General features: G+C 40.1%; 1 protein-coding gene across 1 annotated transcript in view; it reads right to left on the bottom strand.

Annotated features, from left to right (window-relative positions):
* Positions 1-22715, bottom strand: part of CSMD3 (CUB and Sushi multiple domains 3) — a 1052627-nt gene that overhangs the window by 471457 nt on the left and 558455 nt on the right. Inside the window, exon 16 of the mRNA XM_075270295.1 lies at positions 9696-9890. Coding sequence (XP_075126396.1) covers positions 9696-9890 — 195 coding nt within the window. The remainder of the gene's footprint in view (positions 1-9695; positions 9891-22715) is intronic.

Raw genomic sequence — 22715 nt, 5'->3', positions numbered from 1 at the left:
TCTATCTATCCCATATCTATCTATCTATCTATCTATCTATCTATCTATCTATCTATCTCATATCTATCTATCTCATATCTATCTATCCCATATCTATCTATCCCATATCTATCTATCCCATATCTATCTATCCATTATCTATCTATCCCATATCTATCTATCTATCTATCCCATATCTATCTATCTATCTATCCCATATCTATCTATCTATCTGTTGTATCTATCTGTTGTATCTATCTGTTGTATCTATCTGTTGTATCTATCTGTTGTATCTATCTATCCCATATCTATCTATCCCATATCTATCTATCCCATATCTATCTATCTATCTATCTATCTATCTATCTATCTATCTATCTATCTATCTATCTATCTTATCTATCTGTTGTATCTATCTATCCCATATCTATCTATCCCATATCTATCTATCCCATATCTATCTATCTATCTATCTATCTATCTATCTATCTATCTATCTATCTATCTCATATCTATCTATCTCATATCTATCTATCCCATATCTATCTATCCCATATCTATCTATCCCATATCTATCTATCCCATATCTATCTATCCCATATCTATCTATCCCATATCTATCTATCCCATATCTATCTATCTATCTATCCCATATCTATCTGTTGTATCTATCTATCTATCTGTTGTATCTATCTGTTGTATCTATCTGTTGTATCTATCTATCCCATATCTATCTATCTATCTATCTATCTATCTATCTATCTATCTCATATCTATCTATCTATCTCATATCTATCTATCCCATATCTATCTATCCCATATCTATCTATCCCATATCTATCTATCCATTATCTATCTATCCCATATCTATCTATCTATCTATCTATCTATCTATCTATCTATCCCATATCTATCTATCTATCCCATATCTATCTATCTATCTGTTGTATCTATCTGTTGTATCTATCTGTTGTATCTATCTGTTGTATCTATCTGTTGTATCTATCTGTTGTATCTATCTGTTGTATCTATCTATCCCATATCTATCTATCCCATATCTATCTATCCCATATCTATCTATCTATCTATCTATCTATCTATCTATCTATCTATCTATCTATCTATCTATCTATCTATCTCATATCTATCTATCTCATATCTATCTATCCCATATCTATCTATCCCATATCTATCTATCCCATATCTATCTATCTATCTATCTATCTATCTATCTATCTTATCTATCTGTCGTATCTATCTGTCGTATCTATCTGTCGTATCTATCTGTTGTATCTATCTGTTGTATCTATCTGTTGTATCTATCTGTTGTATCTATCTGTTGTATCTATCTGTTGTATCTATCTGTTGTATCTATCTATCCCATATCTATCTATCCCATATCTATCTATCTCATATCTATCTATCCCATATCTATCTATCCCATATCTATCTATCTATCTATCTATCTATCTATCTATCTATCTATCTATCTATCGTATCTATCTGTTGTATCTATCTATCGTATCTATCTGTTGTATCTATCTGTTGTATCTATCTGTTGTATCTATCTGTTGTATCTATCTGTTGTATCTATCTGTTGTATCTATCTGTTGTATCTATCTGTTGTATCTATCTATCCCATATCTATCTATCCCATATCTATCTATCCCATATCTATCTATCTATCTATCCCATATCTATCTATCTATCCCATATCTATCTATCTATCTATCTATCTATCTATCTATCTATCTATCTATCTATCTATCTATCTCCTATCTATCTATCTATCTCATATCTATCTATCTCATATCTATCTATCTCATATCTATCTATCTATCTATCTATCTATCTATCTATCCCATATCTATCTATCCCATATCTATCTATCTATCTATCTATCTATCTATCTATCTATCTATCTATCTGTTGTATCTATCTGTTGTATCTATCTGTTGTATCTATCTGTTGTATCTATCTATCCCATATCTATCTACCCCATATCTATCTATCTATCTATCTATCTATCTATCTATCTATCTATCTATCTATCTCATATCTATCTATCTCATATCTATCTATCTCATATCTATCTATCTCATATCTATCTATCTCATATCTATCTATCTCATATCTATCTATCTCATATCTATCTATCTCATATCTATCTATCTCATATCTATCTATCTCATATCTATCTATCTATCTATCCCATATCTATCTATCCCATATCTATCTATCCCATATCTATCTATCCCATATCTATCTATCCCATATCTATCTATTTATCTATCTATCTATCTATCTATCTATCTATCTATCTATCTATCTATCTATCGTATCTATCTGTTGTATCTATCTGTTGTATCTATCTGTTGTATCTATCTATCCCATATCTATCTATCCCATATCTATCTATCCCATATCTATCTATCCCATATCTATCTATCCCATATCTATCTATCCCATATCTATCTATCCCATATCTATCTATCTATCTATCTATCTCATATCTATCTCTCATATCTATCTATCTATCTATCCCATATCTATCCCATATCTATCTATCTATCTATCTATCTATCTATCTATCTATCTATCTATCTATCTATCTGTTGTATCTATCTGTTGTATCTATCTGTTGTATCTATCTATCCCATATCTATCTATCTATCTATCTATCTATCTATCTATCTATCTATCTCATATCTATCTATCTCATATCTATCTATCCCATATCTATCTATCTCATATCTATCTATCCCATATCTATCTATCCCATATCTATCTATCCCATATCTATCTATCCCATATCTATCTATCCCATATCTATCTATCTATCTATCTATCTATCTATCTATCTATCTATCTATCTATCTGTTGTATCTATCTGTTGTATCTATCTGTTGTATCTATCTGTTGTATCTATCTGTTGTATCTATCTGTTGTATCTATCTGTTGTATCTATCTGTTGTATCTATCTGTTGTATCTATCTGTTGTATCTATCTGTTGTATCTATCTGTTGTATCTATCTGTTGTATCTATCTGTCCCATATCTATCTATCTATCTATCTATCTATCTATCTATCTATCTATCTATCTCATATCTATCTATCTCATATCTATCTATCTCATATCTATCTATCTCATATCTATCTATCTCATATCTATCTATCTCATATCTATCTATCTCATATCTATCTATCTCATATCTATCTATCTCATATCTATCTATCTCATATCTATCTATCTCATATCTATCTATCTATCTATCTATCTATCTATCTATCTATCTATCCCATATCTATCTATCCCATATCTATCTATCCCATATCTATCTATCTATCCCATATCTATCTATCCCATATCTATCTATCCCATATCTATCTATCCCATATCTATCTATCCCATATCTATCTATCCCATATCTATCTATCCCATATCTATCTGTTGTATCTATCTGTTGTATCTATCTGTTGTATCTATCTGTTGTATCTATCTGTTGTATCTATCTGTTGTATCTATCTGTTGTTGTTTTTTTTTTTTTTTCTTTTTTTTTTTTTATGTAGATTGTGAGCCCCACATAGAGCTCACAATGTACATTTTTCCCTATCAGTATGTCTTTCTTTGGAATATGGGATGGAAATCCATGCAAACACGGGGAGAACATACAAACTCCTTGCAGATGGTTTTTTGCCCATGGTGGAATTTGAACACCAGGACTCCAGCGCTGCAAGGCTGCAGTGCTAACCACTGAGCCACCGTGTGGCCCCTGTATCTATCTGTTGTATCTATCTGTTGTATCTATCTATCCCATATCTATCTATCTATCTATCTATCTATCTATCTATCTATCTATCTATCTATCTATCTATTTTCTGTATTAAATTATATAAAGAGATAAAATTCCAAAAATTCTAAATTAAATTATTTAAGCCTCTCCTTAGAATAGGATTGCATTTATTCATACCCTACAAGTGGAGTGAAATAGATTACATTAGCAGTTATGAGATGAGTTTCTTGCTTTTAAGGCTTCAACTTCCAGCTGAGAAACACAATATTTAACTTTGAATGGAAAGCTCCAGCCCTAATGCATTGCATTATGAAAGATTAATTTTGGAATCCAGCGGAAGGTACCTGGCAGCAACCTGAGTATCAGCTATTTTTCATTTAGAGAAATTATAGCTAAAGTCAGATTGCATTGGTACATTAATGCCATGTCATGGCGTGCCTGTCACTTATAGATTTTGTTTCCTAGGGAGTTCAACAACATACAAATAAAACTTTGCTACTGGAATATTTTTTTTAAAAAATGACAAGTCATATACTTTTCCCCTACAAATGGTAGAAAATATGTCGCCTGCATAGTCAACTTTCATACATACTGTACGTTCTTTTAGGTCTATTGAACAAAGAAGTTCCTAAATCTGTGGCTTAAAAATTACGTATAGCTACATTCAGGTGTAGCCTGAGGTGTGGACTCAGTAGACCAAATTACCTACTCCAGCTCCTCTATTTTCTATAGCCCAACTCCAATTCCACCACTTGCGGGGCATTACAGGGCCTGGTGGCATCCGCTACTGCTGCATATTTTTTTTAATTATTTTTAATAGGCCATTAACTGCTGGAGTAACTCCAGCAGGTACCGGGCCCTATTTACTTACCAATCCTGGCTCATGCTCACGGCTGATGGTGCTTTTCCTCCTGCAGAAGCCTCTGTGAGCAGGAGCTGGGACCAGTAAGTAAGGCTGTCGGCACGCGAATCCCAAAAACACTATTATTATACTCAGAGGTCTTTTGAGACCCAGGGGAGGCCCAGGGGAGGTGAGGTTAACATAAAAAACATTGTTACTTACCTCTCCTGGCTCCGGAATGCTTGAGGCATACTTGTGTAACATCCCAGATGTCACATGGGCCAGGCTTGCATCCTTATGTGTCACAACGCAAGGCCCGGCTCAAGTGATGTCTCTTCCATCATTGAAAATGCAGACATCAGCAGCAAGTGCACCAGAGCACAGGGGAGGTAAGTAAAAGGGGTCACTATGGGACATAATACTGTGTGCAGGGGCCACTATAGGGGATAATACTGTGTGCAGGGGCCACTATAGGGGATAATACTGTGTGCAGGGGCCACTATAGGGGATAATACTGTGTGCAGGGGCCACTATAGGGGATAATACTGTGTGCAGGGGCCACTATGGGACATAATACTGTGTGCAGGGGCCACTATGGGGGATAATACTGTGTGCAGGGGCCACTATGGGGGATAATACTGTGTGCAGGGGCCACTATGGGGGATAATACTGTGTGCAGGGGCCACTATGGGGGATAATACTGTGTGGAGGGGACACTATGGGGGATAATACTGTGTGCAGGGGCCACTATGGGGGATAATACTGTGTGGAGGGGACACTATGAGGCATAATACTGTGTGCAGGGGACACTATGAGGCATAATACTGTGTGCAGGGGCCACTATAGGGCATAATACTGTGTGCAGGGGCCACTATGGGGGATAATACTGTGTGCAGGGGCCACTATGGGACATAATACTGTGTGCAGGGGCCACTATGGGGCATAATACTGTGTGAAGGGGCCACTATGGGGCATAATACTGTGTGCAGGGGCCACTATGGGGCATAATACTGTGTGCAGGGGCCACTATGAGGCATAATACTGTGTGCAGGGGCCACTATAGGGCATAATACTGTGTGCAGGGGCCACTATGGGGGATAATACTGTGTGCAGGGGCCACTATGGGGCATAATACTGTGTGCAGGGGCCACTATGGGACATTATACTGTGTGCAGGGGCCACTATGGGGGATAATACTGTGTGCAGGGGCCACTATGGGGCATAATACTGTGTGCATGGGCCACTATGGGACATTATACTGTGTGCAGGGGCCACTATGGGGCATAATACTGTGTGCAAGGGCTACTATGAGGGATAATACTGTACATGTGTTTTATTTTCTGACTGTCTAACAACTCATCTCTCTAATCTCTCCCTATTAAATACACATTTCTGCCTTTACTTTTTGTACTGCCTAAAAGTCATCGGTGACTTCTGACCTATACTCCTTCTTGATGGTCTGTCCCCTGTCGTGAGGGCTTCTTACAAGACATTATGGAGAATTCTAGTAATAATTCCACCTTGTGAAGCCATGGGAAAAACATCAGAGAAGAAGAATCATATCATCTCAGGAATCTGCCATTTCAGCAAATTCATCAAAACCAAGCTGCAAAATGTTTGGGCTTGAACTCAAATTTTTTGGAAAGTTCTCATAAACCTAATTTCTTCCAAAGCAGTGTGCTGGTATCTAGTGGTTGCACACGTAGATCTAAAGGATATAACTTTGTATTTATACAGCTGTTAACCTTGTGACACATATTTGGATACGTCCAGCCAAGTGGAAAGGTAAGTGAGGACACACGTCAATGTGGGCCATGTTCTAGTGACACGTCATACGGCACGACAAAAACACCGTGCCACGTCTGATGGAGCATAACATGATTTTATTTTTGTCGGATTCTGAATGAACCTGACATTAAAATCTGCTCATGTCTTTATATTTACTGTAAGTGGAAAATCGTGTCCTTTCTTATCTTTCTTTTTGGCTCGACTGTGGACTTCTTGCCTCGAGATGACCAGCAAGAGACGTATATAAAAATAAAAAAAATAAAAAAAATAAAAATTTTTTAATATTTTGGAAAAAATACCAATAAGGATCCTTTAACTGTTTTCTAAACAACTTCTTTAATCCCCAAATCTCGACGACGTGAGACATTGCCTTTAGAGTTCTCATAGATTGTCCCGGTAATAAGTTTTTAATGCGCCTTCTAAAAATGTCGTTTTTTCTCCCGGCCTTTAACCTGTCTCCAGAATTCATCTGATTACTTGTTTTTTTTTATTTTGCTGAAGTGACAAAAATTTCGTAATATACATTTCACTGGAAATTTAACTGCCCCAGAAACGGCTTTTAGTTTTCCATTTCGTTGATCAAGGGCCGCAGTTATCTCCTAAAATTTACTCTAAATAGCTACATGGTAGATGACGGCAATGAACACAAGTTTTGCAGTGCCAGCCTTTCCTATATATCACAAGTTTACTTCGATGCCGGTGTGATTTAATGATGTGCAAAAATGTTCTGTCATTGTGCCACTTTTATAGGGCACATAACAGATCGCCCGGACAGGGAGGGCAGTCAATCATACGGGTTATAAGCTCTTACTCTCATATATGAAATACAAGCACAGACACAAAGTCCTACATTCTCTAGCAATGATTTTTATGATACTTTGTAACTTCCATACATCCGATCTTTGTATTTGAAACGTAAAATCCATGTTCAGACTATGATTTCTGCTGACTTTCCATTTACATCCATCATAATTCACTATCTATCTATCTATCTATCTATCTATCTATCTATCTCATATCTATCTATCTCATATCTATCTATCTCATATCTATCTATCTCATATCTATCTATCTCATATCTATCTATCTCCTATCTATCTATCTCCTATCTATCTATCTCCTATCTATCTATCTATCTATCTATCTATCTATCTATCTATCTATCTCTCTCTCTATCTATCTATCATCTATCTATCTATCTATCTATCTATCTATCTATCTATCTATCTATCTATCTCCTATCTATCTCCTATCTATCTATCTATCTATCTATCTATCTATCTATCTATCTTCTATCTATCTATCTATCATCTATCTATCTATCTATCTATCTATCTATCTCTCTCTCTCTCTCTCTCTATCTATCTATCTATCATCTATCTATCTATCTATCTATCTATCTATCTATCTATCTATCTGTCTATCTCCTATCTATCTCATATCTATCTATCTATCTATCTATCTATCTATCTATCTATCTATCATCTCATGAGCAAGTGTACTCTAAAGTGTACCATAGCTAAGGTATTGCTACAAAATATGCTGTCACATCAAGTCCCGAAAATTGGTCTTACCAATCGGGGGTGTAGCTATAGGTGGTAGATCAGTCACGCTCAGGCCCTAGAGCCTGAGCAGGTCCAAAGCTCTTTCTGACACATAAAATAATAATTATAAGGGGACTATGGAATGAGGGGACCGATTGTATGAGTAAAATGGAATAAGGTTATAAGAGGAACATGGAACGAGGGAACCAGTTATAAGAGGAACATGGAATGAGGTGGCCAATCATAAGAGGAACGCTAACTAAGGGGACCTGTTACAGATTGTGCACTGGGGACCAAAGGTTTCAAGATACACCGCAGGTAGTTGTAGTTGTATAGAGTTGGGGTAGACATTGTTTCTCCTGCACTAAAGCTACATCTTCTGTATCTGTGCCCACCTAAATTGATATTGGGTACGAAAAGGGAGTAACTCATAAATGGAGGTGAGCAGTGCTAGAGTGGAATGGGGTATATTAAAGGGAACCTTTCATGTTGTACACACAGTCCAGTCTATGGGCAGCATGCTAGAGACCAGACGGAGCTGGGCAGGTTGATATACTATATAGGTTTGTGGGAAAATATTTAACTATACCTCCAATTATAAAATGACTTTTCATAAATTAATTATACATTTAGTAATGTATGTTATTCAATCAGTATTTTTAGTTTTCTTGTCAGGCTTAGTAACTTTTTACATAGAAGTTTATGGAGAGGGGAGGGAGGAGGAGACTTCTAAAAAGACGACACACAAATAACTGCAGCTGCTAGACTATGCTACTTTATGAGTCATAGAACACTTTTGGTACTGTTGAATCATTAAAGGGGTTGTCCTATCACAAGGATCCTATCTATACTGCTAGTTTATGTGCATTTAAGACTTTCCCTAAAAGCATTGCTTTATAAAAACTGCTTTGTTTGTCCACTATCTTAATTTATTCACTTCATTGTTTACACTCTATTTCTATGGCCCTTGGGATTATCTGCTCATTTGTCAAGTTATGTAGCTGCCTGCTCTCAGGGGGGGGGGGGGGCTGGGAGCAGCTCTGAGCTGTTTGTGTCTTTTAAGTAGCGGAGCTTCTCAGATAGGGGAGGTGAGAGCTCTGGGATTTCTGAGCTCTTATCAGTCACTTTAATTGAATTTGGCTGATAAGGGCTGAGATAGGGAGTCTGTTACCTCTGTATCTAATGCAAACTGACTCAAATCCAACTCTACTACATCAGCTTCACACTGTGGTAATTCATTTACAACCAATCCCGTGCAAGTGAAACGCTGCCCACCAATGTGCTGAGAAAAGCAGGAAGTGAAGAGAGCACAACAGCCTGCAGGTTGGTGTACAGGCGTCAAGGGAATACCCCTTTAAGTTAAGATTCTACCACTGCATAGATTGAAGCAATATATTAATAAACAGCTTCCTCCTCCCCTCTTCATAGACTTCTGTGTGTGGGATAAGCATGGAGACAGATTCTGTATAATTACAAGTTTACTTACGCTTTTACATTTCATTGATGTATTTCTAGCTGAAGTCTAACTACGTCAGGTTGGACATATTACATGGCTCAGTGCTTAGTTTTGGAAATGACAGTCTCCAAATGATGATCACTTCTAAACGTTGATCATAGTCAAGAGTCTCGATTTGGTCAGCCTAGCCCTCATGCCTTACAGGAATTCTGAATCATCCTGACGGCTTCCATTTAACATTAGTCATTTCTCTATTCAACAATGAACTCATATTAAATTCTAAGTTGACAGACCTTCACATCGAGGGATGGGGCCACTCCACATAATTTTCCCATCTATCAGCATACAAGTGATGGTTTCGGTGCCTTGAGTTTTGATGAATCCATCTTCACAGACCACGGAGACGGAGCTTCCTAACTGAAAGTTGTCTCCGAAGCGACGAGCGTTTAATGGAACTCCAGGATCCGGGCACTCATTATGACCGAATGCTGGAAAACAGAAGAGAAGAATAAAGTATTGTCAAGCGCCAAAGTATAGACTCGTATGGAGATGAAATAGCCGGCATATCCCTAAAATTTACTGTAATAGCACACACATGAAGAGAAAGATACATTAATATACTGTATCATAGTGACTGATTATAGGCTGCACATCATAGTAAGCTTGATAAATGTAGCAAAGTTTAACTGTACAAGTAACACATTAACTAAACTGTGATACAGCATGCTAACATAACTTTTTCATGGAATTCAATGTCAAGTTAAACTTTGCTACATCTGTATGTATCTCATCAATTTAGTACTGTATACTTTTATTTTATTTTACATTTGTTTAGCAGATGCATATAATGGATGCCTTACTAATGCAGAAACCGACGTGTTTGATGTCAATGCACCATACTATGCTTTTGTATTCATAAAAAGGGACCAAAATGTAATCCCATTTTTTTTACATTGATCTATAGGTAAACAGATGGCCGTCCTTTGCATCCCTTTTTAGCATCCATTAAACAAGTACGCTAAATGGATGTAAAATACTTGAGAAGAACGCACCCTTATCCAAAACAACAAAGAACAGCGGGACTCAGTAAGAGCGGAGCTTTATTGCAGCACTTTGTTTCCATGCACCCTTATATTGTTACATGATATAAATATTAGAATAGATAATGTGACTTGTTGCTTGCTGTACTACATGATAGGTTTCACTATACCAGTATAGGCTATTATGTAATGTGTAACAAAGCTAAAGTAGTTCATGGACTAGACTGAACCCGACCTGACCCTTGTATGCATTCATGTGTTCTTAATGTAGGCGAGTAGATCGCCACCAGGCACAGGTGATGAATCGGGTAATGAAATTCGACATGCCTTCTTTCCTTTGACATTGCCATATCCATTGGAGGCCCCCATATACATAAAGATACTACTAGGGTTGAGGATTGATTTTAAAATCCGATTTCCGATCATTTTTTAGCCGATCCTGATCATGAAATTTGCTTGATCACCGTTCAGAATCTGATCTTTTCCGATCCCAATTGCTCAACCCTAATTGTATATTCTATATACAGTAGGGTTGAGCCGATCTTGAAATTCCAAAATCCGATTTTCGATCATTTTCCAGCCGATCCCGATCGTGAAATTTGCTCGATCGCCGGTCGGGATCCCATCTTTCCCGATCCCGATTGCTCAACTCTGTAATATGTATGGACACCCTATGACCCTATGTGTTTTTTGGATGTCCTTTTTGTTTCTATAATAACACATTTGCGTTACATCACGGGTAGAACATGTAACACAATTGCAGTCATTTTCCACTCCAAATGATATCCTCTGGTCTGAAACGTTTCATCTAATTTTATCCCTTCTTATCTGAATGAGACCCGGTTCACATCTGCGTTCAGGGATTCTGTTCCACTATCCACGTGAAATATGTGGAGAGAAAAGTCCTGCAAGCAGAACTTTTCTCTCCACAATTTTTGTGCGTAAACCGAACAGAAACCACACGGACCCCATTATAGTCTATGGGGTCCGAGGGATTCCTCAGGTAATCACTTTTTTAAATGGATAGGTTTCCATTCGGAGTGATCCCCAAATGGACTTCCTGAACAGAAACCAAAACCCAGATGTGAACCAGGCCTGACAAGAGTCTAATATCCTAACAGACCCTAAAGGGAGTCTGTCACTATAATCCACTATATCGACCCAACCCCAAAGATAGGAAGGTTAGGGTCACCTGAACCCAACAGTTTCTCCCCATGTGAATTGGGGCCGCCATTGCCGAGATGTTACTGTTTTCAAAAATATGCAAATGAGCTCTTTGGAGCAATATCTTAGCAACAGAGGCAGTGATTCCCAAGGGGAACACTTTGTTTGATTCAGATGACCCTAACCTATGAGTTGACATGCTGGGGTCTGGTGACAAACTCCCTTTATAATGGTTGTCACAAAGTGTAATTCCAACTGGAATCCAAGATGGGGTCTTTTGGTCAGGATTTTGAGGCGAAATGATCCTCAAAATCCTGACCAAAAAACAGCTCTGATTGAAATCAATGGGAGACGGTCATTTCTTTTTTCCGTGGGTGGTCTGGCTCCCGGTTCAGCCGCGGACGTCTGCCTGAAGACAATCCCTCCCAACTAGGCCCATTCATTTGGCCCTAATCCAGAGCAGAGTGCCACGACTGGATGCCTCCACCTCAAATTCCGGACTAAAAAACTCCATCTGAACTCAGCCAAAGAGGAAATGGGGTAGCAATGCGTTGCAACTGCAGACCCTGAAGCAACTGTACAAGATGTTCTCGTCTTTGATGGAAGGGCACCTGATGTAACAAGGGGTTAGGTTGTAGAGAATCAAAGAAAGTTGGGATTTCTTAGATGAGCAAAATTTTTGTAGTTTAAAAAACAAATATGCTTAAATAGGGTTGAGCCGATCTTGACTTTTCAGGATCGATTTTAAAATCCGATTTCTGATCATTTTTCATTCAAACCCGATCTCGATCCCAATTCCGATCCCAATGCAAGTCAATTGGATTTTTTTTAATTAATCGGACATCAGATTTTAAAAGCAATCCTATTCACTATACAGCATTGAATCTAACAATTGTTAGAATCCATGCTGTGTAGTGAATCACTAAAGTAGCCAGAGAATTTTTTTTAATCCTCTGGCTACTTAGTCCCCCCTGGTGTCCACTTACCTCCAGAGATGGCTGCTCCGGGGCCCTGTGTTGTTGTTCACCTCGCTGCCACTCCATGCTGCTCTTCTTCCTTAGCTGCCCCCTCCCTGCCAGGTTAGGAGAGTGTGGGCGGGTTAGGAGAGTGTGGGCGGGTACTGGGAAGGGAGACGAGGCAAGAAGAAGGAGGGCACCGGAGCAGCCATCTCTAGAGGTAAGTAGCTGCTAGAGATTTAATTTAGCCTTCCATTCGAATGAATGGAGGCAGCCGGCGCGTGGGGGGTTAAGGCTGTGTGCTGGCTGCTTCCATTCATTCCTATGGAACTGCAGCGGAGCCTTCACACTGAATATACAGCGTATACTCAGTGTGAAGGCTAAGAAAAGCATTGTGGCAAAAATCACCGATCTCGATCCCACATAAAAAGATCGTGTTCGGAATTCTGATGGCGATCGTGAAATTTTCTCGATCGCCGATCGGAATCCGATCTTTTCCGAACACGATCACTCAACCCTATGCTTAAATAAATGCAAACATTGAAAGCAAAGATATGGTTAGACATGACAATAATGAAATATCCTTATCTATAGAATTGTATATGTAAGACAGAATTTTACATGAATCATAAAATATTAGGCAACTCTATTGCAAGATTAAAAGTGGTAACAAATAAAATAAACCATTTAAAATCCCCAATCCTTTACAATACACCGCAGGATCAATAATACCCCACATATACCAACAGCCTTTGTCTACTCTCTGACTCTCCAGTTGCTCCCTACATATTAGACGTATCTTGACATTTCTCCAAGATAACACATTCTTCACAATGTTCAGTTCGATGGACATAAACATTGATTATTCTCAGACCTTTAACCTAATACATTTCCAGTCTACAGCTGCCTTTGAAATCACAGAGAAGAGCGTTGTCTAAACATCTGTGCTCCTGTTGTGTTCTGCGCTTCATCTTTTAACCCTATCACTGTTCATTCCTCTACCGGGAAATCATTCTCAGCCGATACTTGTTATCCTGTGGGTGACACTGCCTGTGAAGGCTGGAATACTCATTGGATACCGTTCTGCTGACAGAGAAGAAACACGACGCGTTCCGGCTGGATGCACATTATTATGAAGACAATATTTAAAGGAAAAGAAAATGGAACTTGTTTATTGACTTACAAATAAAGCAGATCAGGGATGTATAGAAATACTCAGGGGTGGGACAATGGTAGGCAGACTAGGCAGTTGACTAGGGCACCAATGGGAACAAGTCCAATCCATGGAGGTTTCCCAAAACAGCAATGTTCTACCATTAAATTTGCAGTACACAGAATACCAAATCTCCTAATTCTACTCACATAGTCATAGATAAATAATTCCATCTGTCTCCAACCACCATTAGGGGAGTCCTCTATTTTAGATTTATTCAGCTGCTATTGAACTCAGTAGGAGTTATAAAAACGTATATGTATCGAGCTCCCATTGTGAGAGGTGCAGGAAAATATTATAAATGGAATCAGGGGAACAGTTAAAGGGGTTATTTTTACTTTCTAATATTGATGGCCTATCCTGCAGTACCTAAAGCCGCCACTACACTTTGTATTGTGAGTGAGCAGCAGGAGTCGTGCCATCTTGGAACAGCTGATCTAAGGGGTTCCTAACTGTTCATATATTGAAGGTCTATCCTAAAGAAAGGCCATTATTATTACAGTGCATAACCCATTTAAGTATAGGACTTGTCACCTGGATTCGATTCCTGCCAAGGGTAACATCTGCAAGGCGTTTGTATGTACTTCCCATGTATGTGGGTTTACTCCCACATGCCAAAGACTTACTGATAGGGACTGTAGAACCCTATATAATTATCCATTGGCACGCGCAGCACGGTGGCTCAGTGGTTAGCACTGTAGCCTTGCAACACTGGAGTCCTAGGTTCAAATCCTGTCAAGGACAACATCTGCAAGGAGTTTGTATGTTTTCCCTATGTTTGCGTGGGTTTCCTCCGGGTACTCCGGTTTCCTCCCACACACCAAAGACATACTCATAGGGAATGTAGATTCTGAGCCCTATATGGGACAGTGACTGACAATATCTGTAAAGCGCTGTGGAATATGATGGCGCTATATAAGCAAAATAAATAATAAATAATTGGCAACTGCTCAAGACAAAAAAACTGTCAATGCTAAGGGGCTGTTCACACAGGCACAGAGGGGGTGGATTATGGTGCATAATCAATATCCTAATCCGCCCCCTTACAATGGTGGTCTATGTAGAGCACCAGGCTACTTTTTTCTGTGAGCGGCATGGTGCCGCGCATGGAAAAAAAGAAGCGGGCTGCCCTTTCTTCAGTTGGATTCCGGAGCTCATTGAGCCGCGGCATCCGCCTGGTGGTAGCAACCTCCGGGGTCAACCCATTCATTTGAGCCTACTCCAGAGGGGGAAGCCGCGACAATCAAGGCAGGCGGGTTTTGACCCGAGAGTGACGCGGCCCCCCGTGTGAACTTGGCCTAAGATGGTTACCTTAGCAGTTAAATTGTAGATATAAAATTATTGGAAGCTCTAATACACTATATTATGAACATAAGAATAATAGTATCTTTGAGGTGTAATTATCAATATTGTCAAATTCCATTAGTAGTTTTAGACCTATTTATAAATCTGTCATATGTACCACCTTCATAAATCTGTCTCACTTTCCGAGGCACCAAAATAATCTCTCCCTATTGCCCATTTCAAAATTGTTTGTCTCAATTGAATCATCAATTAAGTTTACACAATTTCAAACTTGGTATACTGTACTTTGAAATATTGTGCCATATTTAGTGAGTACAACTTTGTTATTTTTACTTGCGTCTCCTGGACTTCCACTTATTATACTTTGGGGACTGAAGAAACCACATATAATATAGTATAGTATAATAACCCTTCTGGTTAATGGCAAACAAGTTTGGTCTGGACCAAACTGGAGGGCAAACCTCACAAATAGGGTTGATCGATCGGGATCGGAAAAGATCAGATTCCGATCGGCGATTGAGTAAATTTCACGATCGTGATCGGAATTCCGACCCGATCTTTTCCAGAGGGATTGAGATCGGAGGTTATCTCAAGATCGGCTCAACCCTAAAAGTGACTTTTCCTATTGAGAAGCATTGACTAGGGTTGAGGATCGTGATCGGAAAAGATCGGATTCCGATCGGCGATCGAGCAAATTTCACGATCGAGATTGGGATCGAGATCGGCTGGAAAATGATCGGAAATAAGAATTTAAAATTGATCTTGAAATCTCAAGATCGGCTCAACCCTACTCACAAATATTTGTTGAAACGAATCTTGTGAGGTTTGATCCTCTCTAGAGATGATCAGCTTTTCAAAAAAATGTTGCGATACTCTGTCATGCAACGTCTATTATATATCTGTCTATGTAGCCACCTAGTGGTTTCATTGTAAACTGCAGTCTGTCAAGGATTTTGCTTACAATCCTTTACTAAATTCAAGCCATAGGTATAACAAAGTTTAACTTGAAATCCACTTTACTTGACTCTTCCAATGACTTTTATTGTGTTACATTATAACTATCACCCTGCAACAAGATATCAGTATCCAGTCATACTTTACTAGATCTTTAAGATAAGATTGGACCCATCTATGGATACTGTAAATTTAGGACAAAAAATATAGATAATTAAATGTGTAAAGAAAAAATCTAAATAAAAACCTGATCTTTAATAAAACGTCTGACAAATATTCCACTCAAACGATTTACATTTACTCAGACACCGCTGCAATAAATATTTTAGGCACGCTACACACATACAATATGGACAGATCCATGTAGGATCTCCTGAAAAACCTAGAAGTCACATTATATCAGTGTAACAATGAATGTAACCTTTGAATTATTAATCTTAATTATTGTCTATTAAACATTCACATATTCTACGTTACTGATCTGCAAAGTAGGTCAAGTTAGTGACAAAATTGAAAATGCATGGAGATCGGTCATGTAACATAGATAAGGACATGCTTCACAGAGTACAAAATCCTTCACATGACAGCAGCGTGTGCTATATGTGTATACGTGTGGGGGGCGATGTGCGTGATACATTTCTAAAGCAGAGATATAAATAGACTTTAAGGAAAAATATTCTGTTCCATCTCTTTCAGAAACCAATTCCTTAGAAGATCATTTATAAATGCAAGGGATAATGCAAAGTTATTTCCATGCTCTCAAGATTTATAGAGAATTTCGACAAATTCTGCATTAAAATCATTGTCAAATTTCCACCCATTACATGTGAATAAAAGTTTTTCAACTTTATTCATATGCACCACAAAAAAATCTGCTCAGGTGTTTGTCCGCGCAGCACAATCTAATCCTCAAGAAGTTGTATTCTACGTTTTGATGGGTCATGAAAAAGTCAACGGACTTGCCCTAATGCATAGGGCTTATTTTTTGCAAATCCATGCCATATCAGGATAACCTTAACTTTCTACCCTGACATGTCTAGAATATCTAGAGATCCTATGTCCCTTGTGTGACTGTAGAAGTAGCTCACTTCTATAGGACTGGTGTCCATGCAGAGCTTCATCATCCACACAAAGGGAATGGATCACTGGTCATGAATGAGTCCTACTGCTCCATTTACACTTGGGACTCGGGATCTCCTTTTCTGCAAATTTTGGGAGTTCCAGCCATTGAAATCTTTGCCTTCAGCCATTGTCAGTGTTAGTAATGGGAAACCTCTATATAGATATGGGTCATGGGGTACTTCATTTCCCTGGAAGGGCCACATCAGATTTCATTCATGTTATAATAGCAGCCTAGCCGACCCGGGGGTATTAGTCATATTAGTATGCAAAAAAAGAAAGGCCTACACATCCTAGTCTTATACAGTGCTTCTCAGCAAATTGTACAATACTGAACATGAGGTTCTTAGTATACATATTAATCAAGGTGTATAAGCCCACTAGCCACTTCATGGCAACCTCTTTAAAGTGGCTTCCTACTCTACTGGGTGTGATGCTGCACAGCCACTACCACAGCTGCAACACGGCCCCCACAGGGGCAGCAACCCAGTGGTCCAGCAACACCCCTGCTACCAGACCAAGCCCCCAGGCTCTGGGTCGCACCACCACATGGGCACAGCACCACAGGAGCAGCAGACACCATGCAGCACCGCACCATGTGAACAGATCTCAAAAAGTTAGGCTCACCTGCCCTATCACCTGGGATTCTGCATACTCTGGACTTCATTTCATTCATGCTGACACCAATAGACTACCTCCTTCACATTATATATTTTTAAGTGTCTGATGAAGGGTGAAATACCCGAAACGTTGCACTAATAAAGAAACATTTTTGAAGCATAACCACTATTGGAGTGCAGTTCTATCTCTCTTTTCGAGTCTACAAGTGTCCAGTATGGAGGTGGCCAGCTGTACACAGAACCAGCACCCGGAAACTCTTCTACTACCTGTGTACTGCCTTTACACATTTGAGACATCCCAAACACTGGACAAATTCTTCCTCTTACTTTCGAGACACCTCAGATCTGCTGTCTATCACAGTTTGCTGTGTGGTTTCCTGCTTGGCTCAGTAAGTCTGCTAGCCTTGCTAGCCCTCTATGTATGGAGCAGCATTACGCTAATATTCTTTACAGTATAATCTCCGAGTTGTATAGACCTCTAATAAGCACTCCAAGGTCTATGGAACCCTACTGTGTCGCTCCAAGTCTCCAATTTCCTACGGAGACATAAAATATCAAGGCATGCTCCATCTACGGTCACATTATTAAGCTACTGTCCACCAGAATCACTTCTATGGGAAGCCATAATGAGCACAATACAATGCCACACCGAGCGCCTATTACTGCATAGTTGAGAGCAGCAGGTGGCCCATATAGCCTCCAGCACATGGCTCGGTGGTCCGCAGGAGACCTAATGAAGCATTCATACTAGAGTCTTGTATGTTTTGAACACCTGGGTTTTTGATACCATACAAGGCAAACGATTTAAAATCCAGGAAATATTACAGATGAAATACCTCCAAATGCCTCATACATTGAAAGAATTTGAGAGACTAAAACTTTTGTAATTCTTTATAAGAAAGAAAGTGTTATGTGCTACAGCAGAAAGTCAGGGAATTTACAGAATTTTTTTTTTTTAGATTTTGGCACACATCTGTTTGCGCCAAAAAATCTGCAACTTTGTCATTTTCCGACCTGCTCAAGGCTTTTGAGAAATGTGCGCAAATCAGGACAGGGATAACTCGGCCCAGACTGACGATAACTAGAGATGAGCGAGTAGTATTCGATCGAGTAGGTATTTGATCAAATACTACGGTATTCAAAATACTCGTACTCGATCGAGTACCACTCGCTGTTCGAATGGAAAAGTTTGATGCAGAACCAGCATTGATTGTCCGAATGCTATACAGTCGGCCAATCAACGCTGGTTCTTCTCCTACCTTTAGAAGTCTTCTCCGTGCAGCTTCCCCGCGGCATCTTCCGGCTCTGAATTCACTCTGCCAGGCAATGGGCCTGGGCAGAGCCGACTGCGCATGTCCGCTTGTAGTGTGGGCAGAGTGCCTGGCAGAGTGAATTCAGAGCTGGAAGACGCCGCGGGGACGCTGCACGGAGAAGACTTCTCGGAGGATCCAGCCTGACCCTCACTCGTGGACTTGGTAAGTATAATTTGATCGAACGTTGCCTACCCCTGAAACGAGCATTTTTCCCCCATAGACTATAATAGGGTTTGATATTCGATTCGAGTAGTCGAATATTGAGGGGCTACTCGAAACGAATATCGAATCTCGAACATTTTACTGTTCGCTCATCTCTAACGATAACCCAACCCCAAAAAGTTAAACCTGAATGGACAGGACCTAATTAGTATAGACTCCATTTCTGATGCACAGGACTTACTGTGGTGCTCCAGAATTATTAAAAGGCCTGAGCTTCTCAAGAATTCAGATTTATCTGCTGCCAGAACCAAAATATTAAGACAATGCACCAGTCTTAATAAACTCTCCCCAGAATTTTACAGTATAGAGGTATTCACTCTCAGAAACAATGATGATACTATGATATTATGAGCAGTGGACCCATATGAATATAGAGTGCCATATGTTGTACTAAACTATAGAGATTCTCTATGGCATCATGCATTCTGCATCGGGGTCTATTCCTGTTTCTTAAAATTTGTAACACAATACTTAACTTTACATAATTTGGGGACCATTTATACAGAGAGGCAATACCAGACACTGACTACAATGTGGCCGATTCTGGGAAAGGGGGCGTTCACACTACCGTCGGTGTCCGACATGTAGTGTCCGCTCCTAGTGTCCGCTCAAAATCTGTCACGGACACTAGGAGCGGACACTAGATGTGTCCGTGACACCTGTCATTCACTTGAATGGGCAACGAGTGCGTTCTTTTGCACTCCGTGCCCGTCCTTTCCTGTCCGCAAGAGAAGATGTCCGACTTCTCAAGCGGACAGAAAAACCCTGCATGCAGGATTTTGACACTAGGAGCGGACACTACATGTCGGACACCGACGGTAGTGTGAACGCTCCCAAAGAGTTCACCTTAGGGCCAATTTATTACCGTGTTTACACCAACACAATATTTCCTATTTTGTGCTTTCTTGGTTTGCACTTAATTTGCAATTTAGCCTGCATTATTTTTCTATTGTTTTTCACCTAAAAGGGTTTTTATTCAACCAGACTCCGTGTCTAACCCATGGCTTAAAAAAAAAGCAACAAAAGCCCTTTATGAACTCTAGAGATGGGAAATTTAGCAAGATTAATTTTGCAAATATCTGTAAGGCTTGTCCAGCAATCTCATTTTGGACTTCAAAGCTTTTCGTATATTCGCTCCGTACTTTATAGTCTTAGAATACACCTCACGTCAAGATGTAGGCGTGCTCCAGGGGCGGATCTACTTGGTTAGCAGCAGTAGCGGCTGCCACAGGGCCCGTAACAGAGATTTTTTTAACTTTGTATCCTCCCTGGGACTCCGATTATTATACTCTTTGGTCTGAAAAGACCCCAGAATATAATAATTGTTCATGGGTGTCCACAATGGGGCATAATACTGTGTGCAGGGGCCACTATGGTCTATAATACCGTGTACAGGGGCCACTATGTTGCATAACACTGTGTGCAGGGGCCACTATGTTGCATAACACTGTGTGCAGGGGCCACTATGGGGCAAAATACTGTGTGCAGGGGCCATTATGGGGCATAATACTGTGTACAGGGGCCACTATGGTCTATAATACCGTGTACAGGGGCCACTATGTTGCATAACACTGTGCGCAGGGGCCACTATGTTGCATAACACTGTGCGCAGGGGCCACTATGTTGCATAACACTGTGTGCAGGGGCCACTATGGGGCAAAATACTGTGTGCAGGGGCCGTTATGGGGCATAATACTGTGTACAGGGGCCACTATGTTGCATAACACTGTGTGCAGGGGCCACTATGGGGCATAATACTGTGTGCAGGGGCCACTAGGGTCTATAATACCGTGTACAGGGGCCACTATGTTGCATAACACTGTGTTCAGGGGCCACTATGTTGCATAACACTGTGTGCAGGGGCCACTATGGGGCAAAATACTGTGTGCAGGGGCCACTATGGGGTATAATACTGTGTACAGGGGCCACTATGGGGCATAATACTGTGTGCAGGGGTCACTATGGGGCATAACACTGTGTGCAGGGGCCACTATGGGGCATAATACTATGTGCAGGGGTCACTATGGGGCATAACACTGTGTGCAGGGGCCACTATGGGGCAAAATACTGTGTGCAGGGGCCACTATGGGGTATAATACTGTGTGCAGGGGCCACTATGGGGCATAATACTGTGTGCAGGGGCCACTATGGGGCATAATACTGTGTGCAGGGGCCACTATGGGGCATAATACTATGTGCAGGGGTCACTATGGGGCATAACACCGTGTGCAGGGGCCATTATGGGGCATAATACTGTGTACAGGGGCCACTATGTTGCATAACACTGTGTGCAGGGGCCACTATGGGGCATAATACTGTGTGCAGGGGCCACTATGGGGCAAAACAATGTGTTCAGGGGCCACTATGGGGCATAATACTGTGTGCAGGGGCCACTATGTTGCATAACACTGTGTGCAGGAGCCACTATGGGGCATAATACTGTGTGCAGGGGCCACTATGGGGCAAAACAATGTGTTCAGGGGCCACTATGGGGCATAATACTGTGTGCAGGGGTCACTATGGGGCAAAACAATGTGTTCAGGGGCCACTAGAGAAAATAACACTGTGTGCAGGGGCCACTATGGGGCATTATACTGTGTTCAGGGGCCATTATGGTGCATAATAGTGTGTGCATGAGTCCGGGGAGGAAGGGAGGGTCAGTGTCAAAAGTTCTCCACGGGACCCCGCCATTCCTAGTTATGCCACTGGTGTGCCCCATGTAACTATGAGACCCAATCACAGACCTCAATAGTCTTCTGGGGCCTGTGATGTCACCTAGAAGGCTGGAAGAGACCAGAAGACAATTGAAGAGAACCATCAAGGAATCACTGAATACTCCAAGAGAGCACAAAAGAGTTCATGGAAGGTAAAGACGATTATTATTTTACTACACCTACTCTGGACTTATTATACTCCAAAGAGACCTCTGAGCATAATAGTGTTACGTGGGTGGTGAACCCAAAAAATATCACTCATCTGTTTAAAGAACTATAACAAATTTCTGAACCCACATATTATATTATATTTATATAAATTTTTTGAAAAAAATAAAAACTTGTTAAAAATGAGTCAGAAAAGTGGCATTAAAAATATCCTCATGATAAATGACCCCTGATTTTTCCTACTTATAAGGTATGCCTTTAAAGCCGAACCACCGGAGTCGATATCAGCACCATTTGTAACCCCAATTCTTTATGACTTTTTTTTTTTTTTTTTGGGGGGGGGGGGGCTTCAACTGTAAAAGCCATTAATACAGAATTATCAGTGAATGGGAGTCTCCAATAAAGCTTCAGATGCCTTCAGGAACATTTTTTTTTCACTTTTGTCATGGCAAACTCGATTTGTCGTGAAATAAGCAAAGCTTTCTGTGTGTCAGATCAAGTTTAAGTCAATTCAGGCAGCGCCAG

This window comes from Leptodactylus fuscus, chromosome 4, assembly GCF_031893055.1.
Source record: "Leptodactylus fuscus isolate aLepFus1 chromosome 4, aLepFus1.hap2, whole genome shotgun sequence".
NCBI lineage: Eukaryota > Metazoa > Chordata > Amphibia > Anura > Leptodactylidae > Leptodactylus > Leptodactylus fuscus.
This window is presented reverse-complemented; position numbering and strand designations above follow the sequence as displayed.